The sequence below is a fragment of the Nycticebus coucang genome, chromosome 6 (assembly GCF_027406575.1).
Source record: "Nycticebus coucang isolate mNycCou1 chromosome 6, mNycCou1.pri, whole genome shotgun sequence".
Lineage (NCBI taxonomy): Eukaryota > Metazoa > Chordata > Mammalia > Primates > Lorisidae > Nycticebus > Nycticebus coucang.
Genome location: NC_069785.1, coordinates 65,986,111 through 66,004,985, shown reverse-complemented (window position 1 = coordinate 66,004,985; position 18,875 = coordinate 65,986,111). Strand labels below are relative to the sequence as shown.

Here is an 18,875-nt window from a genome sequence, read left to right as displayed (position 1 = left end):
CTGGTAAGGTTCTTAGTCCTTATCATAATTTGGCTCTATTGAAAAGTGTGCAGAAATAATAGTCAAAAGGAAAGAGAACAGGCCTTTAATGATATTTTTTCAACAGTTCAGGTTGGTGAAGCAGAAAAGGGATGTGATTAAAACTTAGTCATTTGCACAATTTAAACAATCCTCTTGGCATCACACAAACTAGATTTTAATGGTGAATGATTACATCACAACATGACCAATATTTGTGGAAGGCAGTCTGCAGTCCAATGCACTCATACCTGAGGGGAAGGTGCTGCACCCAGTGATGAGATAGATGCAAAGACCCCAGACTACAGATGACCCCTTCCTGTGCTGTGGGTGCACTTCTATGGCTACAACTTAGTCACCTGGGATCACACCCTGGCTGCAGAAATGGGCTTTGCCCATGAGCTTTTCCAGGGCCTGAGTGAAGAGGCCACTAACAGAGTTTAGAGGATGGTAGAGATTAATGTGTGATAAGCATATCTAAATAGACTATGTACACTAAACCAATGAAGGAGAGTCTGGCTTTAAGAAAAAAGTATGTCCCCAACCAAAGAAACCACACTGTCCAGTAGGTTCCACAGGTGAGATACACATTCAACACTTAACCAGAGCCAGTACACTTTACTGATTTAATTCTATTACATTTGTCTTCACTATACACTGAGTAGAATACAGTGGATAAGCAAAGTTTCTCCACCATGGAGAAAGATTTGTGTTGCCACAAACGGTTTCTATCACCCACCTGTGTGGGAGGACTTCTGAGAAAGTTTTCTTGTTCCAAGGAGCCATGGCTTTGCCTCAGCAGAAGCTCTCTGAGTGAGAAGCCACGTACATGCTGGAGACAACACGGCACAAGGGAAAAGCCCTGAAGAGCACAAAAAGATCAGTTTTTAAAATAGGTGTGATAAAGCTACACAGTTAAAAAATTAAAATACAGGTAGGCACATTTACATCACTGGTGTTCAAGTGCACAATTCAAATGGATCCAGTCACTTTCTAAGGCGTCTTCATGATACTATTCATACATTTCTGCTTAAGTAAAATAAAGCAATAGAAACACTACAAAAATTCAAACAGATGTGTTCATCTCTTAAGCCAACAGTGTTGCCTGTCTAAAGACCACTTTTCTCAACAAAGTAGTCCAGTATGTTGCTAAGTTCTGTTTGGCATAAAAAGCTTTTTTAATTTTTTTTAACCAACATCAACTTGGTTAAAAAAAGACCTAAGACCTATTAAGTTATAACAGCTGCCCATTCAGAGAAACAAAAGATAAGTGCAAACATTAGAAGTTACAGCTGTCAACCTTCTAAGCAAAAGAGCCTGGATTCATAGGAGATACTTAGCAGGATCAAAGGAGACTCAGATTTCAGGTTCATTTAGCTATGTTAATGTACTTGAGGTATATTAGATTAAATCACATGAAACTGTCATTTTTTGTAGATCAAAACCAGTCACCACAATTTCATCTAAGTTCAACCTAATGTAGTTTACCATTATAAACTATTTTAGGTCCACATTTCCTTCTTAATTATCTTCTAGACTCTCAAACCTAAATGTGATGGCAAAGCTTTATTCTCTGGAGTGAAAATTTAGACCAGCATTGTCCAAGGGGCTTCTACGCATTGTTGGGCATGTCCTAGACCTGCACTGTAGCTAGTATGACTGAGGAGCCATGTTTCTAATTTAAATGACCATATGGGGCAAGTGGCCATCGTATTAGATGACATGCATTTTATACATACTTTCAGTTTGCTCCATGCCATGTTAAAGTGTTTAGTAGATGTATTCTGTTCTAAGATTAAGGATATGGACAGCTAATACTAAAGGAGCCACATCTGCTCCTGTAACTTCAAATACCTGATGCAGGAGGAACACTATTATAATTTCTTTTACATTCATATATTTTTTCTTAAACAGTCTTGACTATTGTTTCTTTTAATAGAAAAAAGATTACCAAAAAGTCTGGTTTGTTGGCTTAATATGAGAGAATAATTTGTCCATTCTAGAGAGTTGAGAAGGAAAATAATGTTAGACAAGAGATGAACATGAAAACAGAGCACAGTCCTACCAGTCCCATCTATTTTGAGCTCCTGATTACACCAAATAATTTGCAAATAATGCCACTACTATCCCCAAAATCAAAGAACTGGCTTAAAACACCTGTAGAAATTACATGACTTCTTTAAATGATATTCTGGTTCCACATTTCAGTTTAAGTTAAATCTAAATAGTGGGCCAGGCACAGTGGCTCATGCCTGTAATCGTAACACTATGGCAGGCCAAGGTAGGTGGGTTGCTTGAGCTCAGAAGGTCCAGACCAGCCTGAGCAAGAGCCAGCCCTCTTGTCTCTACTAAGAATAGAAAAAAGAAAAAATTAGGCAGGCATGGTGGTACATGCCTGTAGTCCCAGCTACTTGGGAGGCTAAAGCAAGAGGATCCCTTGAGCCCAGAGGTTTGAGGTTTCAGTGAGCTATGATGGTGCCACTACACTTTAGCCTGGGGAACAGAGCAGGACTGTCTCAAAACAATAAAAGAACCCAAACTTAATAGTGCTATCTAGTGCTTGTACCTAAAAACAGGGACTACAAAATTCAAAAATTAAAATCTCTATTTACTCAAATGTATCTTCAACTTGCTTTGCTATCAGGATAGGCCAATGAGAGTTGTTAAAACCCAAAGTAGCAAAAACTCTTAATTTCCTTCTATGGAGGTAGACCCCCACAGTGATACCTGAAGTGTAGGTAACATTCAAAATCAACTCTAGAGGTTTGCATCTCAGCCTGATAGCCAAACGAGAAGCAAGTCTAAAGTGGACATGCAGTTATTTCCAGTGCTACAACTAAAGGGGGAATTGGATAGGGATTCAAAAAAGCAAGCAGAAGCTATGGTCTTGTTTTACTAGGTGAGACATATACCATGTATCGGATCATAGAATTTTTTAAATACTAAATGTATTTCATCTTATTTGGACTTCTCTGTACTCTCATCCTGTCTTCCCCATAAACAAAACAAAAAGTAATTCTTTTATTTGCAGTGTAAGTACAAGTGAACTAACAGGTTTACTTAGTGCTGATACACAGCAGCCTTGAGACACCAAGAGCAGCAATTTCCTGGTCTACTTAATGATGCCCTCTTAGTTATCTTTAACAGGCAAAAGAATGATTACTTAGCGGTCGCTGTGAAATCTTGTGGGCCACAAATTACATGAGCACACGATCCTTGATTTAGAGTCAACCTGATCTCCATTAGAGCTGGGGAAAGGCAGCAGGCAATTGTGTCACTCTTCATACTCAGGAACGTATCTTGCTGTCAGCATGTGAGAGTAACAAAAGCATTGATGTAAATGTGCCTCAATGTGAGAACTGAAAACATTAATATAAAAAAGTCAAACAGAACTAAGTTCTTGAAACTACATATAAAAATTGAATTATTACAACTAAAGCAGCAAATCAAAATGTCTGCTGAGGTTTTCTGGTAGAACAACAACAAAATTAGTTGGTGCCCATGTTCAATAAGTCACTACCATTGATAAAACTAAACCCAAAATAGGAAACTGAAAAGTGCATAATGAAATTAAATCTTGGATCAAGTATTTGTGGAAAATTGGAAATGTTTGTCCAGTATAGTTGATGAATGATGATTTAAAGGAGGTATTAAAGTTTATCTGATCCAGCTTTGGCCTGGCGTTCCACATAAAAAAGAATGTAGGCCTTTGCCTTCACCACGGTCTCTTCATCAGTCAGTGTTACAGTACTGTCATTGAAATGGAACCAGCGGCCTTCGTGAGTTGCATATGCAGTGTAATGTCCAGAACCAACCCTGTAAAGAAAAGGTGAAAGATCAAAGAAAAAGACTGCAGAAATCACAAAAGAGTCTGAATAACCATATAATTTAAGTACTATAATTAATAAATCCTAGAGACTTTTAGTTTAAGATGGTTGATTGAGCTCATGTATTTTACCTTCCTTGTCCTTTACCCGTCAAAAGGACAAAGAGCATACTGACACTAAAAAAACAACAACAACAACAAAAAAAAAAAAACAGGAAAGAATAACATCAACTGACCAGAAATTGAGTGTTGGTTAGAACAGCTAAAGCAGATAGCACTGAATTAATGGAGAAACCAGAGATGAGGCTCTCAACCTAACAAGCATAAGTTAATAAGGCTTGTACAAACAAGAGAAATCAGTTTTCCATCAGAGTCTTGGGGAAGAAACTAAACTTAAAAAAGAAATCTGCCTCCAAGGAAGCACTTTCCCTGATACCTTGGTCATCAGGCTTTTCCCGTCAGCAGGCTGCACCTCTCGTAGATGGAGCCCTAGAGTTAGCCCTCCCAGTTAAGAGAAAGGTCAGTAGGTAGAACAGAGAGCTTCATAACAGCTAGGAAAAAAAGCCTTATTTACCAATAATGATCAATCTCATTCTTACTATGATTCTGAATAAACAACCAAAAATCAAATTGAGAAGAAGTAGCATGAAAGAGAAGCTCCAGGAAGAATAAGTAAATCATTTAACCCTAAGGAATTTAACACAGAAAACTAAAGTTTCCAGAAGACACTACAGGAATAAGTTGTGAAAAAGTTCTCAGAAAAATTTGATTGCTACAAAGAAATTTTATGGTGGAACTAATCTTTGATTTGGATACAGCTGAAACCCAAATTACTAATTTGGAAAAATAGTCCATAGCAGTTTGCTATGTCATTAAATGACTACTTTTTGTCATTAAAGAGTAGTTAAGATGTGGGAGACAGATCCAGGAAATTCACCATACATTTAACAAGGGTTCCAGAAGAAATAGAAAATGGAGTTGAACATACAGTATAAATATTTCTGAAAGAGTCCCTACCAGTGACCAAATAGGAATACATCTGATAATATTTCTTAAGTCCAAAGACAAGAGGATCTTACAACTTCCACAGAGAAAAATAAAATCAGGTTGCCTATCAATCAGACTTGTTCTGGACTTAACCATTTATAACACTAGGTAAGTGGTAAAGTCAATGTCTACAGAGTTCTAAGGGAAAAGGATTTTAAACATGGATAGTACAATAGCCTCCAACTGACCAGAAATCAGAAGGTATATGCCCCTAATAAAAACTTTCAGGTGAAAAAATAATCAAGAATGTTATTCAACAAAATGAAAAATAAATCTTTAATGTAAATGGCATGAAGTTATTCCAAATAGTTCCCATTTTCCCCCCATTAAATTTCACTTGAAGGAAATATTTACGGAGTAAAGATGATTCAGGATTTTGTGGACAAAATACATTGGGTTCTATGGCTAGGTTCACATGAACCATCCTCCATTCTGCATTTATACCTTCTAAAGCTTCACAACTAATCATTCTGGGGGGAGTTCAGGGTGAACTATTAAAACGTTGTACAAAATTGTAGGTCTTCATTGTGTTGGCCACCAGGTATCCCCAACCACAGGAAGCCTGCTACATACTCACCCAGAACCATGGTGCACCACCACAGCAGCGAGGTCATACAGGCAGTTCTCCGGACCGCTGTTCTCAGGCTATAGAACAAGGGAGAAGGCATCCCCAGGACTGAGTTAGGAAGAGTGCTCAATGACATCAGTATTTCCTACCTTGATGACCTCTACCCTCTGAAGACTTAATTTTATTGAAGAGCCATCTTTTTACCATGCTAAAAAGAAAATCGTCTTACCTCTAGTAAGTAGCATTTCATGTCTAGGCCCCTCAGTGGAAATTCTACATATGTATCAACTTTGTTTCTTAAATATGCTGTCCAATGAAATCTTTTCAAATGTAAGCATAGCACCTGGATGGCAGAGATAAAGAAAAAGACTATGAACACAATTTACCTTTCAAAGTTTAATACTTTAAGGTCTCTGAAATATTTTAGGCGCCCTTTCAGTTTTTCTTTTGATCCTTGATATTGCTTTCTTCCATGCTTCCCTTATGCATTCTCAAAAGTTTTAGCTTTTACTGAAAACCCTAGAGACAAATATACAGTTCATATACATGATCTAAAGTTACGAACTTTCTCATCAGCCAAGAATTTACCCCTTGAAACCTCATCATATTCAGATTGTATATGAAACCAGCACATTGTACCCCTTGGTTGCACTAATGTACACAGCTATGATTTAACAATAAAAAAAAAAGAAACCTCATCATAACTTGAAATTCAACACTTACCTTGGGTAGTTTTTGAATCCAGAATTTTTTTGTGGACTTTTGTTTCTTTTTGCATTTATGGCACATATATAACTCTGTCTCATCAAGTTCTTCTAAGTCGGTAAAACTGCGAAGACAATCTAAAAACAAATTTTGGCAGCATTAAAACAAGATGTCTTTTATAGAATCAATGTACTATAGAAAAAAAGACTGTTACTCTGAATGACCCAGGTGTATGACCTTAGAAAAGTCAACTTTTCTCAATTTTAAACTGCACACAAAATATAATACCTACTTTGAAAAACTCCATGAGGAATAATGTGTGTAAAGAACTTGGAATCACGCCTGGTATCTGGTGATGATCAGTCAATGATGGATGCTCATTTTGTGAAAAACTAACCTGGATAATTCTGATAAAAATGTTTTCTGGATGAAATAAAAGTTTTAATGGCAGTTTTCTCTTAATATGTTGTTATAGAGGACAAAGCACCAACTGCATAATCATAAAAAGTCAGATTTAGATTAAACATTTCACTCTTATTTACAAATAAACATAGGTTTCAGAAGGTAATGCTATCAATCTTATTGGCTAATAAACCTCCAAAGAATCCTTTGCCCAGACTCTCTACTCCCAGTCCCCTAGATAAAAATTTGAGTATTTTTCTTTTAAAGATTTAATTGTGGCCAGGCACAGTAGGACACACCTGTAATCCTAGCATTCTGGGAGGCTGAGGCGGGTAGATTGCCTGAGCTCACAGGTTTGACACCAGCCTTAGCCAGAGTGAGAACCCTGTCTCTAAAAATAGCCAGGCATTGTAGCAGGCACCTATAGTCCCAGCTACTTGGGAGGCGGAGGCTAGAGAATTGCTTGAGCCCAGAAGTTTAAGGTTGCTGTGAGCTATGATGCCACTGTACTCTACCAGGGATGACAAAGTGAGACACACTCTCTCTCAAAAAAAAAAAAAAAAGAAAAATTTAATTGTATAATCTGGATTTTAGTAAACTATAGCCCTAAATCAAACCAGCCAGCCACCTGGTTTTGTAAATATTGTTTGGCTACTTTTACACTACCATAGCTGAGTCATTGAGGCACAGAACTCTATGTATTATACTTGCAAAGCCTAAAATACACCACTTCCTCACTTAATGTGGTGGACAGGTCCTTGAAAACTGATTTTAAGTTACTGAAAACCCTAACCTTAAGTTTTCTCATCAACATTTTACTAAAACAACATTAAAGGAAACAATGTTATTCAAAGACCTACTATATGTCATTTTGCTTAAAGCTGTGGTTCCTAAAAACTTACCAGACTGACTGACTTACTCTCTGGCCTTTTTTATGAGACAGAGTCTCACTTTGTCATCCTTGGTAGAGTGCTGTAGCATCATAGCTCACAGCAACCTCAAACTCTTAGACTCAAGTGATCCTCTTGCCTCAGCCTCCCAAGTAGTGGGACTACAGGCACCTGCCACAATGCCCAACTATTTTTAAAGATGGGGTCTCTCACTCTGGCTCAGGCTGGTCTCGAACCAATGAGCTCAGGCAATCCTCCCGCCTCAGCCTCCCAGCTCCCAGAGTGCTGGGATTACAGGTGTGAGCCACCTCACCTGTCCCTCTCTGGCCCTTCACATTCAGAAATTTATATAAAATATAGGTCATTCTGTAGAAAACATATGAATAGCCAAGCAAGGTGGCTCACGTCTATAATCCTAGCACTCTGGAAGGCCAAGGCAGGTGGACTGCTTGAGCTCACAGGTTGGAGACCAGCCTGAGCAAGAGCAAGACCCCATCTCTAAAATGGGCATCATGGCGGGCGCCTGTAGTCCCAGCTACTCGGGAGGCTGAGGCAAGAGGATCACTTGAGCTCAGGAGTTTGAGGTGGCTGTGAGTTACGATGCCATGGCACTCTACCAAGGGCAACTAAGTGAAATTCTGTCTCAAAAAAAAAGGGGGGGGGGGAGAAAAAATATGAATGTCTACATACCAACTACTCAGGGCAAGAAATGAATTCTGTCCAGTACTGGAAGAACCAGGGCATTAGAAGTTTCAGCTACAACAATTGAACAAGAAAAGAGAAAAGGCATCTAAAATGGATGGAAAAAGTAAATTATTTCTGTTCACAGGTGGCATGATCCTATATGTAGAAACTCCTGAAGATTTTTTTTAAGTTAAACTTTATCAGAAAACTACAAAGCATTGCTAAAAGAAATTTTAAAAGACAAATAAGTGGAATAGGAAGATTCAGTATTAAGATGTTAGTTCTTCCCAGATTAATCTATAGATTCAATACAATCCCAACCAAAATCCTGGCAAGTTATTTTGTGGATATTAACAAAATAAATACGGAAAAGCAAAAGACCAAGAATAGCCAATACAACATTCAAGGAGAAGAACAAAGTTGGAAGACTGATACTACCCAAATTCAAGACTGTGGTACTCACAAAAGAAAGAACAGATAGATAGACCAGAATAGAGAGCCCAGAAATAGACCCATATACTGGCAACTGACAATGGAGAAAGGATAGACCTTGCAACAAATGGCGCTAGAACTAAATAGTCACATGCAAAAAAAAAAAAATCCAGATACACTCCTACCTTCACAAAAATTAAGTCAAAATGAATCAAAGACCTCAAAATAAAATACAAAGCTATCAAAACTCTTAGAAGATAACACAAGAGAAAATTCAAATGATGTAATGTATTTTTGGTGTTGCTTTAATTGCCGGGGGGTGGGGGGTCCTTCCTCATAAAATATTCTCCCAGGTCAATTTCTTCAAGTGTTCTCCCTGCACTTTCTTTTTATACTTTCATGTCTTAAGTTTAAATGTTTTATTTAGTGAGTCTTTCTTAATGGTGAAAGGTGTGGGTCCAACTTCAGTCTTCTACAGGTTGCCAGCCAGTTCACCCAGCACATTTGTTAAATAGGGAGTCTTTTCCACACTGAATGTTTTTGATTGGCTTATCAAAGATCAAATGATGGTAAATAGCTGGGCTCATCTCTTGGTTCTCTATTCTGTTCCATACATCTACCTCTCTGTTTTTGTGTAAGTACCATGCTGTTTTGATCACTATCAATTTATGGTATAGTCTGAGGTCTGGTAGCATGATTCCTCCTGCTTTGTTTTTATTTCTGAGTATTGGCTATTCAAGGTTTTCTTTGATTCCATATAAAATGAAGTATTATTTGTTTGAGATCTTTAAAGTATGACAGTGGAGCTTTAACAGGGATTGCATTACAACTGTATATTGCTTTGGGTAGTATGGACATTTTAACAATGTTGATTTTTCTCAGCTATTTCTTAAGAGTTTCATAGTTCTCTTTATAGAGATCTTTCACATCCTTTGTTGGGTAAACTCCCAAATATTTCATCTTTGGCACTACTGTAAAAGGAAGAGAGTCCTTGACAGTTTTTTCAGCTTGACTATTGTTGGTATATATAAAGGCTACAGATTTGTGAGTTAATTGATTGTGTAACCTGAGATACTGCTGTATTCCTTGATCACTTCTAAGAGTTTTGTAGTTCAATCTCTGGGGTTTTCCAGATATACTGTCTTACCATCTGTGAAGTTTGATCTCCTCTGACCCTATATAGATACTGTTGATTGCCTTTTCTTGCCAGATTGTGATGGCTAAGACTTCCATTACAATGTTAAAAAGCAGTGGAGACAATGGGCAACCTGCCTGGTTCCTGATCTGAGTGGAAATGATTTCAATTTAACTCCATTCAATATGATATTGGCTGTGGGTTTGCTGTAGATGGCCTCTATCAGTTTAAGAAATGTCCCTTCTATGCCTATTTTCTTAAGTGTTCTGATCATGAAAGGATGCTGGATATCAAAAGCTTTTTCTGCATCAATTGAGAGAATCATATGGTCTTTGTTTATGTGAAGAATTGTATTTATAGATTTATGTATATTGAACCAGCCTTGAGACCCTGGAATAAAACCCACTTGGTCATGGTATATAATTTGTTTGATGTGTTGCTGGATTCTGTTTGCTAGGATCTTATTGAATATTTCTGCATTGACAATGATACTCATTAGAGATATTGGTCTATAATTTATTCTTATTGGGTCTTTTCCTGGTTTGAGGATCAAGGTAATGTTTGCTCCATAGAATGTGTTGGGTAGTATCCCTTCTTTTTCTATATTTTGGAAAAGGTTAAGTAATATAGGTATTAGTTCCTCTTTAAAGGTTTGGTAGAATTCTCCTGTGAACCCATCTGGTCCCGGACTTTTCTTTTTGGGGAGATTTTGTATAGTTGATACTATTTCAGAACTTGATATAGGCCTGTTCAACATTTCCACTTCATTCTGGCTAAGTCTAAGAAGGTGGCATGCTTCCAAGTATTGGTCTATTTCCTTCAGATTTTTGTATTTCTGAGAATAGAATTTCTTGTAATATTCATTAAGGATTTTTTGAATTTCTGAGGAATCTGTTGTTATTTAGTCTTTGTCATTTCTGATTGATGAAATTAGAGATTTTATTCTTTTATTCCTGGTTAGGTTTGCTAAAGTTTTATCTATTTTATGACCTTTTCAAAAAGCCAACTTATTGATTTATTGATCTGCTGTATAATCCTTTTGTTTTCAATTTCATTTAATTCTGCTCTAATTTTGGTTCTTTTCTTCTGCTGGGTTTGGGATTGGAATGTTCTTCCTTTTCCAGTTGCTTGAGATGTCCCATTAAGTTAACTTCCTCTCTTTCCGTTCTCTTGAGGAAGGCTTGCAATGCTATGAATTTTCCTCTTAGGACTGCCTTTGCAGTATCCCAGAGGTTTTGGTAATTCATGTCTTCATTGTTGTTTTGTTCCGAAAATTTGTTAATTTCCTTCTTAATCTCATCTATGACCCAGCTATCATTCAGCATAAGGTTATTTATTCCATGTTTTTGTATGTGTATGCAGATTCCTGTTGTTACTGAGTTCAACTTTTATTCCATAATGGTCTGAGAAGATACAAGGTATTTCTATTCTTTTAAATTTGCTGAGGTTAGACTTGTGACCTAACATGTGATCAGTTTTGGAGGATGTTCCATGGACTGATGAGAAAAATGTGTATTTAGTTGTTTGGTTTTTTTTCTCAGTTTTTGGCCAGGACTGGGTTTGAACCCACCACCTCTGGTATATGGGGCCAACGCCCTACTCCTTTGAGCCACAGGCGCCACCCATATTCAGTGTAGGATGAAATGTTCTATAGATGTCTGTTAAATCCAATTGTTGAATGGTTAAGTCTAAAATTTCTTTGCTTAGTTTCTTATTGGAGGATCTATCCAACACTGCCAAAGGGGTGTTAAAATCTCCAACTATTATGGTGCTGGAGGAAATCAAGTTGCTGATATCTGTTAGAGTATTTCTTATAAATTAAGGTGCATTCTGCTTGGGTGCATAAATGTTAATAATTTAACAATTGTTATGATGAATTTCCATGTTGAGTGTTCCAAAATTTGGAATCCATAATTCCAAAATTATTATGATGAAATCTCATCATGTTGTTACCCTTAACAAATATGAAATGACCATTCTTACCTTTCCTTACTTTTGTTGGTCTAAAGCCTATTGTATCTGCGAATAAAATGGCAACACCTGCTTTTTTTTTATTTCCATTTGCCTGATTATAGATGACCATCTCTTCACCCTGAGTCTGTATTTATCTTTTAAGGTAAGATGAGATTCTTGTATGCAGCAGATATCTGGTCTGAGTTTTTCTATCCAGCCAGCCAACCTTTGCCTCTTTAGAGAATAGCTTAAGCCATTCACATTAATTGAGAGTATTGATAAGCCTGGTAGGTAGGATTTGGGGATTGAGTTTTTCAAAAGTCCAGTGGACATTTTTAATCCTTTCACCACTGTGGAGGTTGGAATGTGATCAGAAGTTTCTGAGTGAGTTTACTTTGGTGGTAGAGCATTGTGCTTGTCATTTGTGGAGGATAAGTCTGAGAATATCCTGGAGAGCTGGTTTAGTTATGGCAAATTTCTTCAACACGTGAAATGTCATTAAAGTATTTAATGTCTCCATCATAAATGAAACTCAGTTTAGCAGGATACACGATTCTGGGTCGAAAGTTATTTTGTTTTAGGAGGTTAAAGGTCCATGACCATCCTCTTCTAGCTTGAAAAGTTTCAGCAGAGAGATCTGTAGTCATTCTAATATTCTTCTCCTTGTAGGTTATGGTTTTCTTATGTCTGACTGCTTGCAGAATTTTCTCCTTCATATTAACTTTGGCAAAGTTAATTATAATGTGTCTGGGAGATGCTTTATTAGGATTGAGTCATGCTGGGGTTCTAAAACTGCTATCTGAATTTCAGAATCTCTGAATTTCAGAATCTCATGTTTGGGAAGTTCTCCACTTTTAGAGAAGAACATCTGGGGCCTTTTGAAGCAAACTTATCACCTTCAGGAATTCCTGTAAGGCTAATATCAGTTTTTTGGAATTATCCCAGAGCTCTCTAACAGAATGATCCGTTTTTGCTCTCCACTTCTCTTCCTCTTTGAGCGTTTGGGAGCATTCAAAAACTTTGTCTTCAATGTCAAATCCTTTCTTCTGCCTGCTCCATTCTGTTACTGAGGAATTCTACTGTATTTCTCATATCTTAAAGGGCTGCAAATTCTTTTCTCAATGTGTCAAAATCTTTGGTAATTTTGTTGTTGAATTCATTGAATTCTTGAGACAACTTTTGAAGTATTCCTGGCATTTCTAATTCCACATTTACTTCCATTCTGTTAATCTTATTTGCCATCCAAATTCTAATTCTCGATTTCTGACATCTCAGCCATTTGTTTATGAATGGGATCTTCTGGTGTGTCCACCTTGTCATTCCTTGGGGGAGTTGATCTACTTTGATTATTAATGTTGACAGAGTTTTTCCACTGATTCTGCCCCATGATTATTTTTCACTGTTTGGTAGATGAGCAGGTAAGGTGAAATTGTATTGGGGGCTCCTGGAGTAGGGATTAACCAGCCCTTTGCCCAAAAGCTGGGACTGGTGACTGCAGCTTTTCCCCTACAGCTTTGCAAAGGACCCGTACAGTACTACAGCCTGAGACGCTGGAGACCTGATTAGTGTGGCAGGGTGAGGTGGCTTTGTCTTGTATTCAGCTGGTTTCTGTCCAATACTAGTGAATCAGTCACTCTGGGTTTGAAGTCTCAGCTGTGGAGAAATACAAGCAACTAACACAGCCCACTCCCACAAGCAACAACTAGAAAAGGAAAATCAAACCTTCCGACAACAACACAACCAGGGTACCACCTTGGATGGTCCTTGGGTGACTGGCCCAGGTTAAGAGTTCCAAATCAATTGTCCCACACAGCACCAAGTCTCAAGTGGGAGAGTTCAAAAGGCCTCCAGCAACTAGATAGCAGGGGTCTGCTGGCAGCTTCAGTGTGGCTCACTCCAGTGCTCCCTGGAGTCAGAAGGGCCCACCCAGCAAATGAGTTAGTCCAGGGAGGTTGATGCCTCCTTCCCCACCTTGCACCTCTGTCACACCCAGTCACTGGTAACTCTGCAGGGCTTTGGCCCAGTTCCCTCCAATGAGCAGATGTGCCAGGGGTTTGCAACTGCCTGAGTCACAGGGAGCTCTATCTCCTTGGCCGGGCCCTGCACTCTGCCACTAGCTGGCAGGGGGAGCTGAAGCCTGACTATCTTGGGTGCTTAATGGAAGCTGGGGAGTGTCACTCAGTTCCAGCCCCACCCCAGATTGATGTTGTTGCCACTTATATTCTCACGGAATTCACGTTTCTGTCCCAGCTGTATTCCACTGTGGGCCAGGCACTGTTTGAGTTTACAGAAACTGCTGTTCAGCCCCACCCTGTGCTACTGCCACTGCGCCAATTCTCATGAAGCTGGTGTCTCTGTCTCTGCTGTACTCTGTGTTGGGGTGGGCATGGTTGGAGTTCACAAAGGGCTCTCAGTTCCTGCCCCTTCCTGAGGTGATGCCGCTGCCATGCCAGCTTTTGTCCCAGCTATGCTCCACTGGGGGCCGGGTGAACCTTGGGTTTACAAAAGCAGCAATTCTGACTTAGCCCCAGGAGTATGCCTCCTCTGCGCCTGCATTTTATTCTCCATCCCCACTGAGTTCCACCTGGGCAGGTACAGCCTCAGGCATACCCTATGCTCACGGGGCCTGCATGTCCGTGGCTGCTACCAGAGTAGAGGCCAGGCTCCCTCTGGTTGCCAAGAGAGACAGGAAGTGTTTCTCCAAAATATCACCAGGGGACAGTGCCTGTGGCTCAGTGAGTAGGGTGCAGGCCCCATATACCAATGGTGGTGGGTTCAGACCCGGCCCCGGCCAAACTGCAACAACAGTAACAAAAAGTAAATAAATAAAAGTCTTAAAAAAAATAACCAAAATATCACCAGGGGCATGAACACTACTATTCCTGCCACCTTCGCTGCTGCTGTGCTGTGTTGTGGGGCACCATTTCTCCTTCTCCTCTATGGCTCCCTCATACCACAGTCCCCACTTTACACCCATGCCGCTGATTGAGCACAGACTTCTAACAGCCCAGAGTCTGGACTCTGTGGGGGAAAGGCTTCCAGAGCTTGGGGTGAGAGTGGAGTGCTGGGAGTTCAGAATTGTGGGTAGACTATTTGTTCAGTTTTATGCCTAGTGGGAGAGTGCCATGGCACACTAGTGGGTCCTCTCTGGGGAAGGAGATCCGGGTTTTAGCGGCTCTTTCCTGTGGAATAGAAAAAGAAGTGATCTGAACTCTGCTTACTTGTTTGTAGAAAGTACACTGCAAGCTGTTCTCATGGGGGAGGGGACTCCCGTCAGCTTTACACCTATTGTTTGTTTCCTTGAGGTCGTAGCTTGCCTCAGCAGGGATGATGTGCAGTCTTCAATTTTCTCTTTTGGCTCAGCTCCAAACCATCAGCATACATGATAAACTTCTGTCCTTTAATTCTCCTTCTGGACAGGAGCCTCTGTGGAAAGCTGGCTCCAGTCAGCCATCTTGCCTCCTCCCCCTTAAATTTTCATTTATATTAACACCATTTATTGACTTCTTGCTTTTCATTATTTGAATTTTATCATATTTCCATAAACTCATTTTTGTACCAATGCCTGCTATATTAATAGTTCTAGGACATTCTATCCTGCTCCTTCATCTTCATTATAAAATCTTCTTTAGCTCTTCTTGAGAATTTCTGCTTATAGGTGGACTTTTGAACCAATTAGAATAAACTTAGGGAGTATTCTGGGAGAAAAGTGACATTTCTAGTTGGGCCTTCCCATCCAAGAATATGATGTGGTTCTGTATATTCAGCCTTTTAGCTGTCCTTTTATAAAGTTTCATTTTCTTCATCTAGGTCTTACATATTCCTTATTATGTTTATTCTTGAGGGTTTCTTAAAATTTCACCTTAATGTAAGGATACATATGATAATCTAAAGTCCAAGTTGTAGTTGAGCCCTTTACTGAGGTGTGCCCTATTGTGCCTGTTAGGTGACAACTTACCAAACCCCTTCCTTCTCCCTCCCTCTGTCCTTTCTTGAATTTCTATCTCATGTAGGCATGTAGTTGTTCATCTACTAGTTTCATATTAATGTTAAGTCGGGCAGCACCTGTGGCTCAAAGGGGTAGGGCGCTGGCCCCATATGCTGGAGGTGGCAGGTTCAAACCCAGCCCCGGCCAAAAACTGCAAAAAAAAAGAAAAAAAAAAAACACTTCTCGTATTAAAGTTAAGTACTTTGGATGCTCATTTTTCCATTCTTGAGATATATTCTGTAGGATGTTCTCCAAATCCACCCAGGTAAATACAAAAGATATAAAGTCTCCATCTTTCTTTATGGCTGCATAATATTCCACATAGCCATTCATGAGTTGGTGGGCTTGGGTTGTTTCCCTGAGGCTGAGTACCGTGGGCTCACAACAACCTCAAACTCTTGGGCTCAAGTGATCCTCTTGCCTCAGCCTCCCACATAGCTGGGACTAGAGGCATCTGCTACAACACCCAGCTACTTTAGAGACAGGGTCTCGCTCTAGCTCAGGCTGGACTCGAACTCTTGGGCTCAGTCAATCCATCACCTAAGCCTCCCAGAGTGCTAGGATTACAAGCATGAGCCACCACGCCTAGCCTTAACTTGGGTTGTTTCTACATCTTGGTGATTGTGAACTGAGCTGCAGTAAACATTCTGATGCATATGTCCTTTTGATAAAAACTTTTTTTCCTTTGGGTACATACCTAGTATTAGGTTTACTTTTAGCTCTTCTTTCCAAAAAAAGCAATATTAGTTTGCAATCCCACCAACAGTGTATAACTGTTCCCTTCCCTCCACATCCACACCAGCATCTGCAGCTTGGGACTTGGTGATGTGAGAGATTCTCACTGGGATTATGTGGTATCTCAAGATGGTTTTGATTTGCATTTCTGTGATGATTAGGGATGATGAGCATTTTTTTTATGTGTTGGCCATTCATCTGTCTTCTTGGAAGAAGGTTCTGTTCATGTCTCTTGCCCATTTATAGATGAAACTGTTTTGTTTTGTTTTTGAGACAAAGTTTCACTTTGTTTACTTTGGGTAGAGTGCCATAATGTCATAGTTCACAGCAACCTCAAACTCTTGGGCTCAGCCTCCCAAGTAGCTGGGACTACAGGCACCTGCCATAACACCTGGCTATTTTTAGAGATAGGATCTCACTCTTGCTCAGGCTGGTCTTGAACTCCTGAGTGTTGAATTGGCCTCCCAGAGTGTTAGAATTACAAGCGTAAGTGACCACGACCAGATATTGTTTGCTTTTTTTCTTGATTAGTTTTGAGTTCCCTGTAGATTCTCATAATTAGCCCTTTGTCAGGTTTATAACATGAGTATCTTCTCCCATTCTGAAGATTGTCTATTTGCTTTAATTATTGTGTCCTTGGGGCAGCGCCTGTGGCTCAAGGAGTAGGGCGCCGGTCCCATATGCCAGAGGTGGCGGGTTCAAACCCAGCCCTGGCCAAAAAATCACAAAAAAAAAAAAAAAAAAAATTATTGTGTCCTTAGCTGTGCAAAAACTTTTTAGCTTGATTATGTAGCATTTATTTATTTTTGTTGTTGCTGAAGTTGCCAATGGGGTGGTCTTCATAATATCTTTCCCCAGGCCAATGTCATATTTTTTCCCACACATTTTTCTATGGCTTTTTTCTTTCATTTTTTTTTTTTTAATCATTTCTTGTCTTTGAGTCAGTTTTTGTAAGTGCTGAGAGAGGTGCAGGTCTAGTTTCAGTCTTTTACAAGTGGCTAATCAGTTCTCCAGGCACCATTTATTGAATAGGAATTCTTTTCTACAGTGTGTGCTTTTGTTTGGGTTATCAAAGATCAGATGGTGACATGAGGCTGGATCAAAACAGCATGGCATTGGCACAAAAATACAGACAAGCTGAATGGAACAGAATAGTCTTGAGTCTTTTCTGCTACTATAAATAGGATCTTTTGCTATGTATAGAAATGCAATTGGTTTACTGTTTACTGAAATGCAATTGCCTATTTACTTTCTACTTGGTCACTTAAATTCTAAACATGTTTAGAAAAAGTTTAATAATCAAATACTTGTGTTTGATCTTAAAGAGGGGAGGGATCCTAGAAAAGGGTCTTCTGCCTTTCTGTCATAATTTTCCAACTGGTTCTTTTGAAATATTCTAGATATATAATTTATCTACAAATGTCAATAATTTAGTGTTATTTCTTTTCCTCATCTATTGCCTTGTTCCTCCAGAAGAGATTTTGAATGATTTTTTCAGTAGCAGACCTCCATTCTGACTTGAATGGAAAATCAGTGCTTCACCATTAACTGTGATAGCTTTTGACAGATAATCCTCATCAAGTTAACATTTCTATTCCTAGCTTAATAAAACTTTCTTCTTCTTTTAATCAGTAATGGATTTGAAATGTTTTCTCAATCTATTTGAGCATTGATTAAAGTATGTTTTCTAATATCAAACCAACCCTACTTGGTCTCTGTGTATTATTTAGTACAATTTTATTTAGGACTATGATATATAATATAGGTGAGATTAAGCTATATGCTTTTTCCTTTTTAGCACTGTCAGGTTTTAGATCTTAGGTCATTTTAGGCTTTCATAATATGCATACTTTTAGTTAAATAACTTCAAATCCCAGGAGTCTTTCTCACCACAAATGAAAACTAAGCTTAACAATTACAGATCCAAAAAGTACTACCGAACAAGTAATTCTTTCCAAGTGGACTCAAAGCATGCATCAGGTAATCACAAATCTCCATCTCCAGTTAAAAAAGAAATGCAGCATCAGTCAAATAAAGTCCATCATACTCTAGATGTCCAAGAAAAGAAATATGGTTACTGATAGGGTCATAAACAAAAAATAGAATGAAGAATTATCTATCAACTATTTCTTTAAGCCAGACAGTAAGCTCTTTAACAAAATAAAAGTCAGGTCTGAATCGAAAGGAAAGCCACTGAGAATATAGGAAACGTGTTTGCATCTAAACCCTGAACCCCTCAGGATCACCTGACCGCAATACCAATCACGTCATTCTTCAGTGAGGCTATGCCAAGAAAAATATGACCAGGGATGTGAGACAAACATCATGTGCCACTCTCTTTGCTTGTAGCACCACACACCTGTAAGTATGTATCTCATACTCTCCTCCTGGATGGTGTCAGTATTAAAGTATTCTGGGATGAGTAATAACAGAAATGTTACAGAAGGCAGTGAGAACCACACATATAATCAACTCAGGATGGGGAGACCAGC

General features: G+C 39.0%; 1 protein-coding gene and 1 long non-coding RNA gene across 4 annotated transcripts in view; one reads left to right on the top strand and one right to left on the bottom strand.

Moving 5' to 3' along the window:
* Window positions 1-3,055: 3,055 nt before the first annotated feature.
* The window catches only part of USP3 (ubiquitin specific peptidase 3), a 105,197-nt gene continuing 89,377 nt past the window's right edge, over window positions 3,056-18,875 (bottom strand). For all 3 annotated transcript variants that reach the window (XM_053596074.1, XM_053596073.1, XM_053596075.1), the window contains 4 exons: window positions 6,183-6,301; window positions 5,689-5,802; window positions 5,469-5,536; window positions 3,056-3,834 (listed from right to left, as the gene is read on the bottom strand). In XM_053596074.1, coding sequence (XP_053452049.1) covers window positions 3,669-3,834; window positions 5,469-5,536; window positions 5,689-5,802; window positions 6,183-6,301 — 467 coding nt within the window. In that variant the 3' untranslated portion in view covers window positions 3,056-3,668. The remainder of the gene's footprint in view (window positions 3,835-5,468; window positions 5,537-5,688; window positions 5,803-6,182; window positions 6,302-18,875) is intronic.
* The window catches only part of LOC128589167 (uncharacterized), a 37,340-nt gene continuing 24,008 nt past the window's right edge, over window positions 5,544-18,875 (top strand). Inside the window, exon 1 of the long non-coding RNA XR_008380859.1 lies at window positions 5,544-5,693. This is a non-coding gene — a long non-coding RNA (uncharacterized LOC128589167). The remainder of the gene's footprint in view (window positions 5,694-18,875) is intronic.